We start from the raw sequence: 23,165 nt of genomic DNA, 5'->3' as shown, positions 1-23,165 counted from the left end.
TATGCTACTTCTAAAACTCCCCTGCCTTTAGTATTTTATAACTATAATTTTGTGTAACAGTAGAGAGTGATTAACTTTAAATATTAAAACAGTTAAAATAATCCACATTTTTATCCTTGTTTTTTTTTTTCTTTTTAAGATTAAAGGGGGACTTGGCATATAATTACAGAGGACCACGAACTAAAGATGATATTATTGAGTTTGCTCACAGAGTATCTGGGTAAGTTCTTATTAGGAAAGGCCTTTACTATAAGATATTAATATTTGAAAATTAAATATATTTTAATAGACAATATTGAGCACACATATTTTAGGGGTGTAACCTAATTTATTTACCAGAAAAGATAAGGTTATGTGGCATATCCAGAGATGCTTTAGAGAAACACAGACCATGACTTGTATTATGTACTTGTTAACCTCACGTTTATATTCATTTTGTGTATAGAAGAATTTTTCTCCAATGAATTTGTAATACATTTTCATAATTTTGATTACTTATAGAAACTTTGTGAATCTTAATTTTTACTTTATGATAATTTTGCTTTTGTACTGCCTGTCTTATATCAGTTTATTTTTCTTGTTACCTAATTTCAGAGTTTTAAAAGAAGCCCTAGAATAATATTTTTCTGGATAGACTTGGGCTTTCATCCCTATCTTGTGGTACTGAAAAATGCTTTTTATATACAACTAAAATACTTTAACTTTTCTGTTACATGCTTCTTTATGCCAGCTGTGAAGTATTATTGCATTTTTTGCTTTAGAATGTCACATAATTAAAACCTGAAGATCTATTTGAAATTCAGGTCTCAGAGGTTTTACTGATAAGAAAACAAATCCTTCCATTAGCATTTCCTGTTGGTTTGAATGTGGTAAATTTTTTTTAAACCTACATATTGCTGGGGTATAAAGAAAAATCAGTGCTTGTAATTATGATTATGTGGAACACCTGAAGAGAACATTCATCAAAATAGGTTAATCTATGTTGGCTTTAAAGAATAGGCACTTTCTTAAGAGTTTGGCAGGATATATTATATTGATACTTTTTAACAGTTTTAAGGTAAATTACAAAGGGACGGATTTGTTGGGTGGCATAATACTGTCTCAAATTACTTGAGAAAATTTACAGAACTGGTAATGATCTTTATACATTAAAATTTGCTGTACTCACTAATATAATTTTCCCTGTATTTTCTCATTGATTGTATGTTTCATTTTCTTTATTTGCTTTGTGAATAAAGAAATTTTTAGATTACTTTATGTCATTTGAGGAGAATGCTAGTGGAGTGTACTTTATTCCCCCATGATTTATATTAGTCATTATATTTCTGCAGTTTTTAATGAATTTTGGTTTAACCCTAAGAAGGAATTCCCCTGATGTAACTGGGGGTGACTCTATTGCACATCACATTTCAAGAGGCAGTTATGGAGTTGCATCACTTCCTAGTTTATTACTGAGAATTAAAATAGAGGCTAGCATGGAGTGATGCAATGCATCTTAAGAATTGTTCATTTTGAAAGTATGTTTGTCTGTGCAAGGCATGTTTTTTTACAAATTCACCAGAGTTAAAATCTGCTAATATACCATTTAAAAGAAGACTGCCTTTTCTTTTAGTGTTTAGACAGTATTTTATGTAAGTGCTGTGTTTTATAATAACCTTTGATGTAATTCATTTATCTACTTAGCTTTGAAAAATACTTGTATAATAAAACACTTTTATAGTTTTGTTTTCTCTTTATGAGGTTCTTATGTACTATTATGACCATCATTTTCCGTTTTATTTTCCTGAAAATAATCAATAACATGCTTTCAAATCATTTTGGGTTTTAGCCTCCATAGAGTACCTAAAAACTATATAGCTTTTAATTTGACAGAATAAGATGTAAATATTCTTTGTATAGTACTATGTACTTCTGGGATAGTATTTCACAGTATGTTTTTGTGAGTGATCTTTTGAAAGGGAGAAAAAAATTCTCACATGAATTGATTTTTTTAGCTAAGGACTCTAAATGGATGATAGTTCTGTTTTTGCTTTTCAAAATGTTGGCAATGATGGAACTCTCTGAAGTGATCTATTTGAAACTTATTTCGAACTGATAGGTTAAATTGTGCGTATATATAAATTTTTAATATATGGTTACAATAGTAGTCATGGGCAGTGGTTTTACTAGATTTATGTGGATTTGGTGATACACTTAAAATGCAGTTAATATGTTATTTAAACTTTATAACTTTAGACATGATTGGCTATCATATAAATAGTACATTACATAATACATAATATAAGTACATTATTAGGTAATACATCATATGCTATCTTTAGTTCATAATGCAAGTTTGTTTTTTGTTTGTTTTGTTTTCAAACAGGGCTCTAATTCGGCCACTTCCAAGTCAGCAAATGTTTGAACATATGCGGAAGAGACATCGTGTATTTTTTGTTTATATAGGTGGAGAATCACCTTTGAAAGTATGGAATTATTTTTTTAATCTGCAAAAACAGGCGTATTATAATTTAATTTGCTTTATAGCCAGGACTTCCCCTAAATCTCAAAACATAGTCTTACTCTTACTGGAAATATTTTAGTTCAATCTAAGTATTTTTTATAATAGAAACTCTTTCTTATATACCCTCTACAGTGTTTGCTTTTATGAAACAGGAGTAGAGAGTGGATAGTATTTCTTTTATTATTGACCTGATTTTTTAAAATCTTGTGTTGCTTTTTAACAAAAACTGCAAACTGCAGTTTGAGTATAAACTTTTTAAAGGCAAAATACCATTGTCTTAACACTTATTTTGTGTGGGTGTGTGTGTACACACATACGTTCTTATAATCACTGTCATCATTATTCATCGTTATTTATTTAATTATAAGTTGATACATTAACTATTGATCTAACATTTAATGTTAGGTTTAATGAACTTTGGAGGAAGATTAAAGCATTTAGTTATAATGATCTTTTGCCTTAGAAACAATTTTATTTGCTTATATTCCATCTTTTCATTTAAAAGAATATATAGCAAAAGAAGGTAGAAAATTTTGGTCTTTAGTTAAAATTTTAAAATGACCTTTTTCTGTTTGTCTTGTCACAGGAGAAATACATAGATGCTGCTTCAGAGTTGATTGTATATACATACTTCTTTTCTGCCTCAGAAGAAGTAGTTCCTGAGGTAGTATTTAAAATTGGATTCTAATGGTAGAATTACATTTTTTAAATTATTACTTGATATTATTATATAGTTATTTACTGTGATATGTATGAAAAGAGTAAACATGTTAACTATTACTGATATCAGATGACTTATTAATAGGCAAATATCACCAGATTCGTAGTATTAAGGGATTATGATTATTACATTACTGCTTTTTTTTTTTTAAATAATAGAAGTAGTAACAAGTTATACCTCAAGCCCTTAAGTCAGTGTATTCAATTTAATTAGGATTAATTTGTGTGTGTATGTGTGTGTGTGTCTTCTAGTTGAGGTCTTCTGTTGGGACCTCAGACTGAGATAGTGATCCTCAGTATACAAATCTATAGCGTATCATAAGTACTATGGAAAAAAATAAAGGGTCACTGTGGCGGTTAGGATATGTAGGGGTGAGATGGCTACTCTGTATGGGTTGATCAAGAAATGTCTGTCTAAGAAGAAAATATTTGAACTGGGACTTACATGATGTGAAGAAGTCACACAAAGATTTGTGGGCAGTGTATACCAAAAACGGAGTAGGTAATACAAATGCCCAAGATGAGAACACGCCTGGCATATTTGAGGAACAGAACCATAGGCCGGTGTGACTATAGTGCAGTGAGAGAGGAGATAGCGATAGATTAGGTATCAAGGCCAGTATAGGTCTTATAAGTCATGGCAGTGTTTGATGAGGTTGAAGTTGGTGAAGAATGTGATTTATTTGAAGGACATCACTCTATGCTAATTGCAGAATGGATTGAATGGGTATGAGAGTAGATCCAGGCAGATCAGTGAAACTTTTGCAATAATCTAGGATATTTGGGTTTGGGGGTGGGGAGAAGTGAAAGAATTGTGTTTAGGAAATTGACTTGTCAGAACTTGCTGATGAGGAAGAAAAGGGATTAATCAAGGATGGCTCCTAGGTATTTTGTGTGAACAACTGGATAGATTGAGGTATTATGAGCTTGGGAAACATTGGGGAAGGAACAAATTGAGACATGGGGGAGTGATCAAGAGCTTTGAATTGGTCGTTTTAATTTGATTAGGCCTCCAAATACAAGCATCAAATAAGCAGTTAGATATTGGAGTCTAAAGTTAAGTCAAGACTTTATACATAAACTTTTTGGATATGGGATGTAGTTTTTGTAAGGAAATAAGAGGGCCTGGAATCTGAAGACAGTGAAGGAAAATGAAGAGATAGCCAGTAAAGTAGAAAAACAAGGTGAGTGGGAAGCCAACATAAAAAAAGGTGTTTTAAAAAAGGAGTGGCCAATTGTATAAGATGCTTACGAAGTGACCAAGATGTGGAGAGGAAAGTAATCATGTTTGTCCACATGGAGGTTGTTGGTGGTTTTTAGAGGAACAGTTTGAGAGGAGTAATGGGAATATATATCTCATTGGTGATGTTTGAGAGACACCAATGGCAGATAAGAAAATGGAAACCACAAGTATAGACTTCTCTTTAGAAAAGTTTTGCTGAGAAGGGAAGCTGTGAAATTTGGAAATGTTTCAAGGGAACATGAAAGAAATCAAAGAAGCATTTTTTTTTCTTTTTAATCAATATAGGTTATAAAAAAATTGAAATATTCTTTCACATAGCTAAGTCATGCATTTGATTACTTTTTAAATATGTTTTAATATTTAAATATTTTGTCTTAAGAAAATTACAGACATGTGTTTACTGCGTCCTGCAATGTGTACGTTGATGTTTTTCTTATAATATGTACAGTCATGCATTGCTTAACTACAGGGATACATTCTGTGAAATACATCATCAGGCAATTTTATTGTCATGCGAACATGATAGAGCGTACTTACGTGAAGCTAGATGGCATAGCCTATTACACACGTCAGTTATATGGTATAACCTACTGCTCTAATCACCATTGTGTATGGAGTCCGTTGTTGACCAGAACATCATTATGCAGAGTATGCCTATATTCTGAATTGATTTTCAACTCCTTGGAGAACCCCAGACAGTTTCTGGTCAGCCTGAACCTATTTACTTTGTTTGGTTTAAGACGGAAGTTATTTTGCAGAATACTTTATGTGTACTTTTACTTTTTTATGTACAAACATACATATCTATGTCATTTACTTTTAGTGGGGGATCATCAGATTTTCAGGTACCCCAAAATGTTACGAACTGCTGTTCTGGAATGCCTTAATGTGATACAAAGGCCTCTAATAGACTAGAACTGCTGTTACATTTTTGTCTCCTAAGTCTAATGAACTGCATTTTCTTATTAGAGATGAGAATTTATGTTGGACCCTCATCTGCAAAGTTTTGCAAGCTGTTTCACTTGGAGTGCACCAGAGGGTTTGCTGAGTTCTAGGCCCTGACACCATCTTAATCCTCCTATAACAGTGGGTGTCGTAAGTCAAGATCTCTAGAACCCAGAGGGTCTGAGTGGGCACCAGCAGCATCTGCTACATGAGCATACTTCTTGGTTATTATGCAATAATAATGTTTCATTAAGCATTCTTTATTCCTGAAATATTAATATTTGTCATCTCTTTTTCTGAGTATATAGTTGCAAAAGTCTGATAGGGAAATAATAGTTATTTCAGAATAATATGGGGAATTTTATTCCCATAGAGAATTTTTAAGTACAAAGTTCATAATTTTATAGTCTCCCCATATTTTAAATACTAATGTTTTGTCTTCAGAGCTTTATTAGCTTTACAGCTAGGGTTTATGAAAATGCCACTTGGTGCACTTAAGGGATGCAAGGATGGATTAAGACAGTTTCTGACTTCTGAACACTTACAGATGAATGGAGAGGATTGGCATGTAGACAAATAACCATAACACAAGTGTTCTTCAAAAAGTTCACGGAAAAATTCGTATTATCTTTTAAGTAATATTTTTCCATGAACTTTTTGAAGTACCCTTGTATAAGTTAGTGAGTTTAAGGAAACACAAGGAAGAGAGAGATTCAGAATATGTGGAACTAGATGGCTGCAAGGTTTTAGACAACAGTAGTCTGCCCTTATCTGTGGTTTCACTTTTTGCAGTCAGCTGAAGTCTAAAATCAGAAATGATTCATAAGTTTTGAATTGTGCGTACTTCTGAGTATTGTGATGAAATCTCAGCCATCCTGCTCTGTCCTGCTGGGCATGAGTCATCCCTTTATCCAGAGAATGCACACTATTATACACTGCCTGCCTGTTAGTTAGTTAGTATAGTTACTCTGTTATCAGATTGAAAAAACATAGCATATGTAGAGTTTGATACTGTCTGTGGTTTCAGCTATCCACTGGGGATTTCGGAATGTATCTATCATGGATAAGGGGGACTACTGTATTTCAGTAGTGTTATATCCTTGAAAGAGATGCTAACTGTTGAAAAATACTTCCCAAGCATCTTTGCAGATGGGTCACCAATGGAGCATGCTTGATTATAGAGACATACCTAACAGCCTTACCACTGTCCTTAAAATAGTTCTGTTCTTGGTGCCATATCATATTTTAGTGGTAGTGTTAGTAAATCATTATTATTATTTATCTACTGATTTACTCTTATTATTTATTATTTATCTACTGATTTACTTATATATCGTTATTTTAAATATTACCATGCTCATATGTAATTCTTTGTGGCTTACCAAAATTATTTGTCTTCTCATCTGAAACTATTCTCTACTATAATTTTACTCCTTTGAAATAAGAACAACATAGGTATGAGAATCCAGGGCTTTTTGTCTGAATTCCTTATTATTAATTATCATTGTAAGTTGTGTATAGAGCAGTTTACAGTTTAAACAGTGGTTCCACTTGTGTTATCTAATATAGCATTCATAACTGCCTGTTGAGGTAGACAGTCTCAGTGTCCTTATTTCACAGATGAGGAAACAGACTCCCCTAGAAAAAGTGTTGGGCTCATTTTCACACAGGTGGTGATGGGTAGGGAAGGTCTCAAACCTAGATAGGCTGATTGATACCTTAGCCCTGCTGTTCTACCACTTCGGAGTGCCTCTCATCCTTTACTTCCCAAAATGATATCTATAGGTCTGTGATCAGCTCTAAGAACAATCCATGGTTTTTATCATAGCAAATGGGACACTGTGCCAGGGGATGTATAAAGAGATTCAAATTCACTCCTTGCATGAGCTTGAAATTGACTGTACTCTTTACCTGTCTGTAACATCTTTTTTGTTGTTATTAGTTTTTGTGTGTGTGTGTGTGTTTTCTGGTATTTTTCAATACATTTGAAATCATACCTACCGATTAAAATTTTATAGTGGTAAGAGTTATTTAAACTTCTGTTTTTTGCAGTATGTGACACTAAAAGAGATGCCTGCTGTGCTTGTTTTCAAAGATGAAACTTACTTTGTATATGATGGTAAGTTCCAAAGTTTTAACTCATATAGAACATTTTAAAATTAAAATGCTCTATTATAGGACTTAGATGTTGGTAAAAGATTTTGTAAATGCTGCTGCTGCTTACAATTCTTGTTAGTTGAATGACTGATTTTTTTTTTTTTTTAACCCTTCAACTTTAGTTTTTCCATCTAGTGTTCTTTCATTTTTTGTTTTGCCTACAGTGAGTTATTTTTTGTCAAATTATTTGCCTTCTTGAGAAATACACCCTATGCAGTTTGTATGCATTACTTTAAAATGTTCAGAATTAAAAAAAATAAATAAATAAATAAAACAAAATAAAATGTTCAGAATTAATTTTAATAAGGTATCTAACATTTTAGACACACAAAAAGGTGAAGAAATAAAACATCATCAGTAGTGGTGACGCCCCTGTATATTCCTCCCGGGCTGCTTCTCTCCCTTCCTGTCAGAAGTAACCATTTGCTACTGTTTCATTATTTCTTCATTGAAGCAAATACTTTGTCTATTTAAAAAATATTTTTATTATGATGTCAAATGGTAAAATAATAAAACCCTACATATACCCATCCTCGAGATTAAACAGTTTCCAAGATCTTACCACATTTACTTAAACTCTTTTTTTTTTTTTTCCTTTTTAAAGTATTTTGTTTTATTTTATTAATTTATTTTGTGGGGGGCGACTGGCCAGTGTGGAGATCCAAACCCTTGACCTTAGTGTTATCAACATCACACTCTAACAAACTGAGCTAACCAGTCAGCCCTCTTTGAAGTATTTTAAAGCAATTTTTAGTAGTGTTTCGTCACTATATGCTTCATTATGCCTCTTAAAAAATGCGGACTTTTTATTTTTTTGATAACCGTATGCTGTTATAACACCTAACATAATTAACACACCTACTCCCCCAGTTCCCAAACTGTCTCTGAGGTACCCAAGTGTAGCAAACTCATAGGGTGCTAGGAAATATTTTAAATTCAAGGGAAACAGTGAAACTTCTGTTGGACTCTACACAGCCACTCAAAAGCAAAAGTGAATACAAAGGCTCTCTCACCTAATAGCAGTCTTAGTAACACTCTAAATTACAATTTAATAAAATAAAACATTCAGTTTCTCATTCTCTCTAGCCGCATTTTTTTAAGTGCTCAGTGGCCAGTGGTTGTGGTTACCATGTTAGAGAGCGCAGATGTGGAACATGCCACTCATTGCAGAAACATTATAGAGTGTGGTTGTTTTTCTTGTTGAATTCTACCGTGTAACAGAAAGGAAATGAGAACTAGGTGACTAGTTGACAGCAGTAGACTTCGAATTGCTCAAGTAATTCAAATGAATAGAAAAATATCCAGTGACAGGAACATTTGTTTTATTTTAGTAAAGAGTTTTTTAATTATTTTGACAGTCATGTTAAAACTAAGCATTTCTGGGCTAACCCCAGGGCGCACTCGGGAGAGTGCGGTGCTGGGAGCGCAGCAGCACTCCCGCCGCGGGTTCGGATCCTATACAGGGATGGCCAGGGCGCTCACCGGCTGAGCGCGGTGCGGCCGGTCACAAAAAGGACAAAAAAAACCCCAAAAAAAACAAAAAAAAAAACTAAGCATTTCTTTAATGTCTTTAAGCGAACGTGAGAACTGAACTTGCTTTCTTGATTTCATGAGGACACTTTATAATAACTACCATGTACACTATCATTCTACAGCAAGTAGAATGTATGTGCTTAACCTGATATTTGTTTTATCTTCACAGTAATCTGTGAGGTAGGTAATAAGGCAGAGAGATTAATATCCTAAGATCATAAAGGAGGTAACTGAGAATTTTAGATAAGGAGACAGATATGTAATTAAATAGCAGCTTCATCCATGTGCTCATCCAGTCATTCATTTGTTGACTGTTTATTGAATTGTCTGTATTAGACGTTGGACTTAAAAAGGAACTTAAGAGGAACTTGCATATATGAAAATATGAGAAGGAAAGTAATTCATTTCTATACCTGTTCTGTCTACATGCTCTTAGCTTATAGTACTCCTTATATGACAAGCACTTAGTATGTATTATTTGATCATTGCAACAATTGTTTAAGATCAGTTTTCTTGTTATTTTATAGATAAAGAAACAGGATTAAAGAGATTTTTCTCCAAGTTAAGATATTTAGTCACTGATAACATGATTCAGGCTTTAAATCTTTGTTCTTGTTTTATTATGAGTTTCTTAACAACTCAGAGAATCACTTTATTTTTTGGAAAAAACTTGATTATATCTATTTAGATTTAAATGTATTCTTTGAGCCTGCCTAAGAAAGTACACCCTCCTCATCCACATTTCAGATATGATCTTCCATGTTTAGGGAAAATAGGAATAGTATGTATGTGTTCCTCAGACACTGTAAAAGCCAAATTTTTCCAATATGCAGCAGTCAGTATTTAGAACTTGCCTAAAGCTTTCAGATAAAACAAAGGCTGTACTTTGAATGTTTATCCTAATATTTAATTGTTACTAATAAGTTTAGAAGCATTGAGATAGGGGCTAATGAGGATACTTTGTTTTTGAATGAGCTTCAACTTTATCTCTTTGTGCAGTCTTTATTAATTTGCTCTTGATATGAAGTAGAATTTGTGGTTCAGTAAACAACTTCTAGTTTTATGTTTGTTTTTCTAATTTATAAGTCCAAATCCGTAAATACTTTCAGATTTGCATTATATCACTTATTTTATACTTTGATAACTTGAAAATGTTTTGTTTAGCAATGCAAGTGACAGAAAAAGCACACCTTTCAAGAAATCAGTAAAATCCAGTCTTCAACCAGACATAATGATAGGCTTTTAAAGACATTTGCTTTATATCGGCTTCTTTTTCATGCAGTTGTGATAATTTTTCAAAATCACTTTAGAAGAATATTTCTAATCAGGAGATAATATTTCTCTTGCATATTATATTCTCTGCTTAGCCTGAGGAAATATTTGATGATGGAAAAAAACTAATGTACAGTAGCTTTATATATGTATGGTTGTGTTGGTTGTACGTATGTGTAAGAGTTGTAAACTAAGGAAGAATGTCATAAAATACCTAATAGCAAAGAAACTGTAATAAAACTTACCCATAGTGCCACCATCCAAGGATAACCATCAATCCAGGGTAACCATTTAGGAGTATATGTCTTCATTTTTGTCATCCTGTGGATCTTTTCATACTATGATTTTTACACAGTTACAGTCATATTGTAATACTGTTTTGTAACCTACTTTACAATTTAATAATAATAAGTTTTTAAAAAATTATAAATGGTCTTTTTCATCATGTATCAATTTATTTAAATTTTGATTTGGGACATTTTCTATTTTTAATGATGTTATAGTGAAGAATTGCTTTGTGCATTAATCCTCTTGTACATCTGATTGCTTAGAATAAATTCCTAAAAAATGAAATATATGGATTTAAGATTATGATCCTATGTCAGGCATTTTATACATACTGAGAGATTAAAACATTATAACCATCTTAAACTCATTTATAGTATAATTTATCAAGTTTGTTTTGTGTTTAAGAGTATGAAGATGGTGATCTGTCATCGTGGATCAATAGGGAGAGGTTTCAGAATTATCTTGCTATGGATGGCTTCCTCTTGTATGAACTTGGAGATACAGGTAACAAGTGTATATACAGCTCTCCATCACTCTACAGAATTTTTCTTTAATTGATGGCTTAAATCTGATTTTCTAGGATATGAATTTTAAGGTCTGTTTCATAGCCTGAATGCTAGTTCTGCTTTATGAGAATATAGACTTATATTACCAAAGAATATAGACTTATATTGCCTTTGTGTGTGGATCGAAGATTAGCTAGAGAGTGGGTTTACTAATAGAACTTATGGTGACAGGGAAAACAAACAGCCTGAATAATAAGGGAATGAGAAATAATAACCAACCAAGAAGCTATACTCAGGAGGCTGATTTTGTAATAGGAGTTGTAACAAAACTTACTACAACCTTATAAAGGCCTGCTTTTACTTGTGAGGGAGAAAAATGTGAATCAAGCTGACATGGTTTTTTAAACCATGATTGAAAATGACAAAACAAATATAAATATGAATTACAAAAAAGAAAGCTGTAAGAAGTTAATTATATGGTCTCCGTGAAAACTACAAAAATTTTAAGAAGCTAAGTTTTAGGAGAAAGTGTTTTCTAAATTTATAGCAAATTGGAAATGAGAAATCAGGGTTATTGTTGTGACGTTTGTTCACATTCACAACTTTATGATAAGCAGGATGCAAGTATAGCTTTAGAGTAAAAGGATGGGAAACTTTATTCAAGGTCCAGTTTTTTGTGTGAGAAGTACTGGGCATAGGGTTTCCTCTTCATGATTCCCTGCTCTTACATCTGATTGGGAATGTAAACTAGAAATGTTCTTACATGTTCTCCTGTTATTTGTAACTCTTTCTTAGGATGGTATTTCTTCTGGTTTCTGAGCCTGCTTTCAGTGTTCTATGTCTGGTGTTGTTTCTGTCTTTGCTTATCCTTACAGAGTGAGCTGCATTTAGCTCAGTATTGGAAGCTAGCATGGGTACTGCCAAAGATTGTGGGTATACTTTCTGATTTTTTCAGGTCTATGTGAAGGGAAAAGGGGAAAAATGCAGGAATTATAGTAGTTTTGCTTTTAGTATAGTAATTATAGGAGATAGCATGACCTTGAGGTAATTAAAGTAGGCGGCTTTAGCTCTACATATTTTTTTCCCATATTAATTTGGAACCAGAAGTTTGCTGTGGTATTGTTCCTATTGTGTGTCCAACATAATTGCCCTTGTCAGGCAACAGCTGAAGTTGTGCCTCTCCTCTTTGTCCTACCTGTCCCCTTGTCCAAGCACCACAACGGCCTCCTAGTTCTCTGTTGCTTCAGACACTCAGTGTCATTCTCAGAAGTTTTGGTGACTACAGATCCCTGCATGCTTGGAGTTCTGCTTAAATCTGCAGCCTCATTTCACTTTTGTCTCTTCCCCACTCTCTCCCTTCTTCAGCCACACTGACTTTACAATTTCTTTAAAAGGCTATGCCAATTGTACCAAAACTCCTTTATACATGTTTTTTTTCCTTTGCCTGGAGATAATGTAGTTAATTCGTATTCATTCGTCAAACTCAGGCCAAATATTGCTTCTTTAAAAAAATTTGGCTGATCCCCTCATACATTGATTTACTCTGTAATACTCTGCTTTTAATTGACACATAATAATTGTACATATTTATGAGGTACAATGTGATGTTTCAGTACAAGTATATAATGTATAATAGTCAAATTAGTGTAATTGGCATATTCATCCCCTCAGATATGGATCATTTCTTAGTGGTGAGAACATTCAAAATCCTCTTTTTGCAGTTTTGAAATATACAATGTATTTTTGTTGATTATGGTCACCCTACTGTATAATGGAACAGTTCTAGAACTTAACTCCTCTAATCTAACTGTAACTTTGTACCTATTCAACAACCTCTCCCCATCCTCCTCTCCCACCTACCTTTCACAGCCTCTTAACACAATTCTACTCTTTACTTCTATGAGAACTTTTATAGATTACACAAATGAGTGAGATCATTAGATATTTGTCTTTTTGTGCCTGGCTTATTTCACTTAGATGGTGGCCTCCAGTGTTATCCATGGTGCTGCCAACGATAGGATTTCATTCTTTTTTTACGGCTGAGTAATATTTCACTATGTAAATATACCTACCACATTTTCTTTATTTATCTGTTGGGGGACACGTAGGGTGATTCCACCTATTGGATATTGTGAATTGTGCTGCCATAAACATGGGTGTGTAGATACCACATACTGATTTCATTTTTTTTTTTTTTTTTTTTTTTGGATGTAGTCCCAGTAATGGAATTTCTGGATCACATGGGGAGTTCTAATTTTAATTTTTTAAGAAACCTTCATATTGTTTTCATAGTGGCCATATTAATTTACATTCCCACTAACAGTGCATAAGAGTTCCCTTTCACCACATTCTCAATCAGCATTTGTTACATTTTTGTCTTTTTGGTAATAGCTGTTCTTTGTGGGGTAAGATGATATCTCATTGTTTTATTCTGCCTATCCCTGATAATTAGTGTTGTTGAGCAATTTTTCATATACTGTTGGCCTTTTTGTATGTTTTCTTTTGAAAAATGTTGATTCAGGTCATATGCCCATTTTTTAATAGGATTATTTGGGGTTTTTTTGCTGTTGAGTTGTTTGAGATCCTTGCATGTTGCTTTCCCTTAGAACCTCTAATATTTAAACTGGACATTTATTTGATGAAAAAATAAAGTCTCCCTTACTCGACTGTCTTTTCATAAGTCCAGAGTTGTGTGTTTGCTCATCACTGTGTCCTCTGTAACTAGTTCAGTGTCTGGTACATTATTTGGCGTGGAGCATTGTTAAATTAATATGTGAGAAACTTTGTTTCTTGAACCCTGTTGGCCCATGAGAAGGTGCTCTACATGTTGTAGGCATTTGAAAAAACTGTCATTTGAAAATTAAAGAAGTACGTAATAAAAACTAGAGACTGAATAATAAATGAATATTTCAAGAAGGGAAATAATGATTGTGAATGTTTTCATCAGAGGGTTAAAAGAAGAGTCAAGATTGTGTAGAATTCAGAGAAGTTTAAACAGTGTGAGATTAGGGGAAGCAGCATTAAAATGTGGTGATGATATTGAAAGATTGTTGATTTAATCCTATATTTATGTACTTGATCTAAGGCAGATACTACTCCAATATTTTTGTGCACATAGTCTCATTTCACTGTCCCAATAACCATGAAATAATTATTAATTTCCTAAAATAAATTGAAGGTTACTGAGGTTATGTCGTACAGCTAATAAATGATGGCACTTCACCATTTGTCTCCCAGGGCTTGGTACAGTGCCTGGAACATAATAGACACTGCTGGATGGCAGTGTCTGGTCATTACATCATGCTGCCTTCCTAGAGGACATCAGAGATGGATATGATTTGTGTTGTACGTAGGGTTAAGTAAATGTGAGTCTTTTTAATTCAGGGCATTGTTACTGGCAAGTAGTGATCCTCGGTACTGAAGGGAGTGGTCATGTGTGAAAATCCATTTTTCTCTTGTTATATGCTGCCCTTTTAGAGCTGCAGTAATTCGTAGTAAACTGAGAATTTATTCTGAGTAAACTTATTCCTTATGACTTTAGCTTTTGATAAAATACTTAGTAAATTTGTGTTGTGTGAGAAAAATATAATTTGAATATATAAATTTTTATAAAAATGCAATTTGAGTATACAAATTGTTGTATTTACTATTTATATTTTGGGGGTGGGAGGTAGAGGGTATTTATTTCCTGGAATTGACTAATTTATTGATTCACTCCACAAAACATAGATGATACCATAATGTGTTGATTCAGTTAAGCATAACATGTGTAGGCTAATTGTAATTAAATTATAGAAATTTTTTTTTTTTTTTTACTAATTCCATATTCACAACTAAAGTGATACTTGAAAAATGTGTATAATGAGAGTTATTGAATTTAGATATGTCATTCTTAATTTCAGGAAAGCTCGTGGCTATTGCAGTTATTGATGAGAAAAACACATCCATTGAACATACCAGGTATAGTGCCTTGAAATAGTTTTAAGCTTCAAATATCATCCAATTTCAACTTTTCATGACCTTGGTAAACTGGTATGATATCTTTCTTTTCCTGATGCACTTAGATAAGGCAGCAAATGTTATAACAAATTATTATAATATCTTTTTCAAGTGAAGAGATGAAATATCTGTGTGTTTGTTTTTCTGCAGATTAAAGTCAATTATTCAGGAAGTTGCTAGAGATTACAGAGACCACTTTCATAGGTAGGTGCCTGCATTCTGGAAGATTGCTTTATTTTTGTTTCATTATGTTTCATAATGTAGTAAAGCAAAAGTAGTAGTTCATACTTACCAAAAGCAAAAGTTCATACTTTCAAAGGTGAATCAAAGAACTGAAGTAAATTATGTCATGTTGCATTCAGCATGACTTGTCTGGATTTTGAAATCCATTGATTTTATGTCCTACAAGTTAAAAAAAAAAATTAAAAAAGTTATTTACAATTTGTATTATACTTGCTTCCTGATAGGATTTGAGACAAATTTTATGGAAAGAAACTATGCACATATAGTCACAAATTTAAGATAAAGTTAAATGAGCAATCAGAAGTCAGAGATAGGCAAATGGTTCTAAAAGGAATTCAAATAATAACTGAATATAAAAATGGCATTAGAAATATTTTTGCTGTGTGCTAAATTATTCTGCTTGTTGCTGTCATAAAAAATAGTATAATTTTTTTTATATTTAGTTATTTCCTCTTATTCTGAATCTTTTAATGATGGGTCAGTGTGTAGTTCTCATGTTACATAGTAGATAGTATCTTCTGAATAGTCCTTTTTTAGAGTAAATGGGTAATTTTTCTTAATCATGTTTCAGTTATAAAAGCTTATATTTCCCTGCATTTTAAACATTCATAAATGAAGTAAAAATGTCTTGGAATTTGCTTACTTCCCCTCATGTGTATTTGTATCTCAAAAGTTAGTAGAACCTACATTCTTTTCTATATTTATTATATGTGATTTACATGTTAAATGTTTAGTGTTTGTGTTTACCTAGCCCAAATGTTCAATTTGTTGTATGGTTTACTTTTTTTTGCATTTAATATGACATTCTTTTTCTCTCTCTCCCCTGCTTTTTTTTGATTAGGGTTTTTCAGTTTGGCCATATGGATGGAAATGACTATATAAATACCTTGCTGATGGAGTAAGTAAAGTACTGAATGATTTTACTATGAAGTCTATCAATTTTTAAATTTCTGTTTCTGAGGGACAGGCAGAAGAATTAAGTAGCTGAAAAAAAGCAAAAATGTATTTTCTGATGCAGATATTCTCCCATTAAATTAAAAAAACTTTAGTTTTTAAGTTCTGTATTTGGAACTTACTGAATTTTAATATTGTTTTATTCTAAGAAAAAGTATCTTGATTCAGTATTATAATTTATAGTTTTCTGGAAAGAAGACATTACTCAAAAACATGTAGTATTTGTTTAATACACACCTTTAAAAATTCCATTTTTAGGGGTAAATAAAATTATTAAATAGGAAATTTTTAGCATTTACAAACTAAACAAAGAGAACTTATTTTAATAGATCAAAATAATTTTATAGGAAATACATAAAATTTTAAATAATTTTATCTGTTATGTTTATGATGTAAAGATCTAGATTCTTACTTCAGAAAATTGATATTAGAAAACATTTACCAAATCCTGTACTGAGTTAATAAATTTGAAAAAACAGCTTACTCTATTCAGTGGACATTTAGTGAGCATTTACTGTATGCTGTATACTGTGTTAAGCAGTTGATGCAAAAAATATGTTAGAGTTCCTGTCTTCAAATGCTTATAGTCAGTCCACTGGGTAAGACCACAAATGGTAATTGCAGAACTGTGTGAAAAGTTCTATGTAGTAGAGGCCTCCGGAGTGTAGAGACTCTCCCACTCTCACCCCTATGCATGCTGAAGTGGAAGGTCTCAGAAAATGTTTTCTAGAGGAGGCAGTCATTAAGAGAAGGTCTAAAAAATAATGTCTTAGTCCATTTTGTGCTGCTATAACAATACCTGAGACTGGATAATTTATAAAGAAAAGAAATTTATTCGGCTCCTGATTTTGGAGGCTGAGAAGGCCAAGGTGGAGGGGCCGCATCTGGTGAAGGCCTTCTTGCTGCATCATTCCACAGTGGAAGGTAGATGAGCAAGAGAGCACATGCGGGCGAGAGAACAAGTGAGACGGGGGCCAAACTCAACCTTTCATCAGGAACCCACTTCCAACATAAAGATGTTAATCTGTTCACAAAGGCAGTTTCATTATGACCTAATCACCTCTTAAGCGTCCCACCTCTCACATTCCAACACGTGAACTTTGGGGGATATGTTCAAACCATAGCAAATGAGAAGGGAGGTCATTTCAGGTGAAACATAATAGCAGACACAAGAGGTGGTATGAAAATGGGATTTAGGAGAGTGGTGGAGGTTTACAAACCCAAAGTATCATTTATAATTTTGTTAAATGCAATTATATTATTCCAATAATTCCTCTCATTCCAATAATGATTTGAGAGGGTTTGCCAAAGATATAGATTTAGTATATAATAAATCAAGACAAAGGAAAATAAGGTATCTATACAATTATTGAAGGCACTTGAAAATTTGTCCCTGAATTTTTAATGCTCAAAATGAAGTGGAAAAACAGTTATTTGAACATTTCTCATTGCCCATAGAATAATAAATATTGCTTATAGGAGGAATATGGTTGATCTTGTAGAAATGTAAGAGAAATTGATATGATATATAATCTCATAAAGGGGGATATTCTACAATAGAAGTATATTTTAATAGGGTTTTTACAGTATATATAGTAGGGACTTTGATACAACCATTTCTTATTATGTCCCTCAAAGCAAGCCATTATAGTGATTCAGTAAAACAGCATTTGCCAAAGCAATTTGGGTCCAATAAACAACTCCTTAATTCAGGATACTATTCAGAATTTCTAAAGATGGAAGAATACTTCTTTGTGAGTATTATTTTAATTTGAGTTGTGAGATAGTAGAAAATTTGAGCTACAAATACAGTCAGAGAACACACTCAATTTCAGTTCTTAGGTTTGAGGGATTTTTAATGTCCTGGGACATGGTCTGTTTTGGTGAATGGTCTAGATATGCTTGAAAAATATATGTATTCTGCTGCTGTTGGGTAGGTGTCCTGCGTGTGACAGTTAGATCCTGTTGGTTAGTGTATTTAGGCCATTTGTGACTAAGGCAGTTACAGATATGTTACATCCCAAGTCTGCCTTTTATGTTTTATGTGTTTTATGTTCATTCTTTTTTTGGTGGCTGGCCTGTATAGGGATCAAACCCTGGTCCTCGGTGTTATCAGCACCTCACTCTAACCACCTGTGAAACCAGCCAGCCCTGTTCATTTCTTCTGATTCTTATTTTTGTTCTCTTGTCTTCTTGTGAGTAACTTGAACAGTTTTTTATGGTTCCATCTTGGTTTATTTGTAGTGTTTTTCAGTATATTGTTTTGTATTATTTTGTTAGTGGTTGCTGTAGGTATTAAACTATATATATGTAACTTATTATTACTGGTATCGACTTTTTAGATCCCTTTATTTCCTTCACTTTATAATAACATTTTCTTGAGTATTTTTGCTACATACATTAAGTACTATATCAAATGTTGTTAAAATTTTGTTTCAGCTTTTAGGTATTTTTTAAAGTAGCGAGGACAGAGATAGTCTGTTGGATTTACCCACACTTTTGCTCTTTTTATTCTTCCTACCTCCATAATGTCTTGTCCTTTTCCTTGTGTTTGAAGAATTTCCTTAGCCATATTTTCATAGTTGGTCTGCTAGGAACAGTTTCTCTTTGTTTTGTTTTATTTGTAGTTGACAGTTCTTTTCTGTCTGGCCTCCTTGGTTTCAAACAAATTTTCTCTCTTTCAAATTGATGTTTCCCTCTAGATAATGCTTCATTTCCCTCTGACAGTTTTAATTAAATAATTATTTTTTTATTTTTTATTTTTTTAGGGTTTTGAAATTTAATTATGATGTGTTTAGGCCTGGATTTCTTTGAGTTTATTCTATTTGGGGTTTTCTCAATTTCTTGAACCTGTAGGTTTATGTCTTTCTCCAAATATAGGAAATTTTTAGCCATTATTCCATTGGTTACTCTTTTAGTCCTATTCTTTCTTCTCACTTTCTATATTTCTAATGATACAAATGTTTGGTCTTTTGTTACTCCTAGAGGTTGCTGAGGGTCCTGTTTAAACTTTCTATCACAGCAGAGAGTCCATGTGTTGAGGCTTAGATTATAGGTCCTGGTTGCAGGCTGTGGTTCTAATTGGTAATTTACTTTTCATAGTCTTTACTGTGCTTTTTCAGTATGCTAGGTTCATCACTGCTGGGGCACTTGCTGATCCCTACATGGCATGTGGCTCTTCACCAGGACAGCCTGCCTAGTACCTCTGGGTGGAGGAAGGGAGTTTCTGACCTGCAGGGAGGAAAGGTGCTTCACAAGCCATGCCTCTTGTTTTGGCAGGGTCCTGGTTGTTGCCAGGCCAGCAGGTGTCTATAAGTGAGGAAGGGGAGTCCTCAGCTGACAAGGGAAAAGAGTCTGGCTGCTTGTTGTCATTAAGGTATTCACTGGATACCCCTTAATCTATGCAGCATGGCCTTCTTGGTTTTTGTCAACAGGGCACCCATTCAATCCAGAGGAATCAGCATACCTGGACTGTCTTTATCCACTAAGTTCGGATTTGCAAGATTCTGGGCCTGGGTTGCTATCTTCTCCTGGGTGGGATATTGTAAGATGGTTGGCCACTGTGTTTTTCCTCCATTTCTAAGATCCCCTGTTTTCACTCCTTTTTCTCTTTTGATTGCCTCTTGCTTCATTATGTGGGTTTATAGTGGTACCTGTTGAGGAGGAACTGGAGGAGATGAAACCATGAAACAATTTTCCATTTATTCCTATTGATTCTATTTCTAAACTCTGGTTCCATTCATCTGTTTTTTTATTCCTACACCAATATCACATTACTGTCATTACCATATGCTCATGGCATATCTTATATTTAAATCAGAAACTCTGCAGGTCAGACCCAGTAATTTGTAAATTTGTCTTTCAGTAAGTTCTCCCAATGATTCTGATAGCCATTAAAGTTTAAGAACCAGAGGTGAATGGTAATGAGAGAAAAGTTGAAAATAAAGAATTATGTTTGCTTATAAACACAGATGTAAGGATATGTTTAAGATTGAAGATATGTTTATTTTTATTATTTTTTTTAACTTTTTTATTCCTTAATTGAAGTATAATTGATTATACATATTTTAGGGGTACAGCATTGACTACTATCACCTGTGTACTACATATGTTGATCAAATCAATATTATTAGCATATTTACTATTACAAATCATAATTATTCTTTATGCCCCTTAAACAATCTTTCCCCAACGTCCCTCTCTGCCCCCCAACCTGTAGTAAACACAGATTTGTTCTCTTTCTGAAAGATCAATGTACTATTGTGGACTGGTTTTTTTTCTTTTTTTTCCTTTCCTTTCTTTTCTTTCCTCCCTTCATCCCCCATTCCTCCCTTTTCTTTCCTTTTCTTTCTCTTTCCTTTCCTTTCTTTCTCTTTCCTTCCTTCCTTCTTTCTTAGCACCCACTTATGAGTGAGGACATGTGGTATTTTTCTTTGTCTGGCTTATTTCACTTAACATAATTTTTTCCAAGCTCATCCGTATTGCTGTAAATGGCAGAATTTCTTTTCTTTTCTTTTCTTTTTTGTTTTTAAATGGCTGAGTATTATTCCATTGAGTATATATGTATTTCCTTATGTAGTTTTCTGTTGATGGGCATTTATGTTGAGTCCATATCTCGGCTATTGTAAATAGATCTGCGATAAACATGGGAGTGCAGGTATCCTTTCAACATGATGATTTCCATTCCTTTGGGTAGATAACCAGTAGTGTGATTGCTGGATCATATGGCACTTTTATCTGTAGTTGTTTGAGGAACCTCTATACTATTTTCCATAATGGCTGTACTAATTTACAGTTCCACCAACGGTGTAGCAGGTTCCCCTTTCTCCCCATCCTTGCCAGCATTTGTTATTCTTGGTCTTTTTAACACTGGCTAATCTAACGGGTGAGATGATATCTCAGTGTGGTTTTGATTTGCATTTCCCTGGTAATTAGTGATACTGAGCATTTTTTTTCATGTACCTGTTGGTCATTTGAAGAAACTAAAGAGGACACAGGAAGGTGGAAAGAAATTCCATGCTCTTAGATTGGAAGAATTAACATTATGAAAATGTCCATACTACCCAAACCTATCTACTTATTCAGTGCAATCCCCATCAAAATACCAATGACATTTTTCACAGAAATAGAAAAAAACAATCTTAACATTCATATAGAACAACAAAAGACTACAAATAGCCAAAGCAATCTTGAGCAAAAAAATTAAAGCCAGAGGCACTACCTGACTTCAAATTATACTACAAAGCTATTGTAACCAAAACAGCATGGTACTGACATAAAGAGATACTGGGGCCAATGAAACAGAGTAGAGAACCCAGAAATCAACTCAACCCAGAATACTTACAGCCAACTGATCTTTGACAGAAGCAACAAGAACATACATTGGGGAAAAGACTGCCTCTTCAATAAATGGTACTGGTAAAATTGGACATCTATATGCAGAAGAATGAAACTAGGCCTGTACCTCTTGCCATATACCAAAATCAACTCATATTGATTAAAGACTTAAGTGTAAGACCTAAAACCATAAAACTACTGAAATAAAACAGGGGAAACACTTCAGGAAGTAGGACTGGGCCAAGACTTTATGAATAAGACCCCCAAAGCACAAGCAACAAAAGAAAAAATGAAAAATTGGGATTATATCAAACTAAAAAAGCTTCAGCAAAGGAAACAACAGCAAAGGAAACAACAGAGCAGAAAGATATTTGCAAACTATACATGTGACAAGGGATTAATATCTGGGATATGTAAGGAACTCAAACAACTTCACAGTCAAAAAACTAATAATCCAGTTAAAAAAAATAGGCTACGACCTGGGGTCCTGAGGTATGGAACCAGGGGAAGCCAAACCCACCTGCAGGCAGCCATGCAGCTGCCACCAGGTAAAGAGCACACCATTTCCATTCAGGTAACCCACCATAGCCATCGTAGTTGCCACAGCTGCTCCAAAAGTGGCTAGTCACCACAGCAGTAGTTACAGTCACTGTGCAAGTGACCTGCCAGACATCTGACTGTGTTGACACATGGAGAGTCACCAGCAGAGATCACAAAAAAAAAGAGGACGTCTCTCTCCACAAAGCACACTCTGGAGTAATAGAAGAAGCATCTTCTCTACGATAATAGTGGGGGACCTGCGCACACCTCTCTCAGCACTGGACACAGATCATCTAGGCAACACATCAACAGAGAAACAGTTAATCTCTCAGAAGGAGGAAACAAACCTATGGTTGTTAGAATGGGGAGCGAGAGAGAGGCATAAAGAATAAGTATGATTTGTAGTAATGAATATGCTTGTAAAAAAAATGTGCAAAGGAACTGAATAGGCATTTTAAAAATATGTTTAGAGTTAAGGATAGAGGTGGAAGATATATGCCATCATTGTCTTAAATACTATGCATCTTGGGGATGGCCGGTTAGTCAACATGGTAGAACGTGTTGGTGCTGGTAACACCAAGGTCAAGGATTTAGATCTCCATAGTGGCCAGCTGCCCCCCCCCCCCAAAAAAATCAGCATTTTATAGAGAATCCTCTTAAGAGGAGGAAAAAAAATCATTACAAGATGACAATGTTTTAAAATTTTTTAATATCACTTTACTATATAGAAATAACTATATTTGTGTTTTTTCTAAAAACTAGTATCGATATTTTTTTAAAAACTCATAATTTCAGAGTACAAAAATATTTGGAAGATAATATATGTACTGGTAAATAAGTAGGAATGTGTACAGGGGAACTAGGGAGTTTATGAAGGAATTAAGAGGACACATAGGCAAGTCAGACAAGTGATTTGTACTGGGAA

The 23,165-nt window shown here is 33.7% G+C and overlaps 1 protein-coding gene across 4 annotated transcripts in view; it reads left to right on the top strand.

The window, feature by feature from the left end:
• Window positions 1-23,165, top strand: part of TMX3 (thioredoxin related transmembrane protein 3) — a 46,857-nt gene that overhangs the window by 13,046 nt on the left and 10,646 nt on the right. For 2 of the 4 annotated variants that reach the window (XM_063077179.1, XM_063077181.1), the window contains 8 exons: window positions 140-220; window positions 2,366-2,465; window positions 3,090-3,167; window positions 7,464-7,530; window positions 11,067-11,165; window positions 15,070-15,127; window positions 15,317-15,370; window positions 16,251-16,307. In XM_063077179.1, coding sequence (XP_062933249.1) covers window positions 140-220; window positions 2,366-2,465; window positions 3,090-3,167; window positions 7,464-7,530; window positions 11,067-11,165; window positions 15,070-15,127; window positions 15,317-15,370; window positions 16,251-16,307 — 594 coding nt within the window. Of the gene's footprint in view, window positions 1-139; window positions 221-2,365; window positions 2,466-3,089; window positions 3,168-5,289; window positions 5,312-7,463; window positions 7,531-11,066; window positions 11,166-15,069; window positions 15,128-15,316; window positions 15,371-16,250; window positions 16,308-23,165 lie in introns of those variants that run through there. The other 2 variants (XM_063077180.1, XM_063077182.1) reach the window with 2 other exon arrangements.

This window comes from Cynocephalus volans, chromosome 13, assembly GCF_027409185.1.
Source record: "Cynocephalus volans isolate mCynVol1 chromosome 13, mCynVol1.pri, whole genome shotgun sequence".
NCBI classification, from domain to species: domain Eukaryota; kingdom Metazoa; phylum Chordata; class Mammalia; order Dermoptera; family Cynocephalidae; genus Cynocephalus; species Cynocephalus volans.
This window is presented reverse-complemented; position numbering and strand designations above follow the sequence as displayed.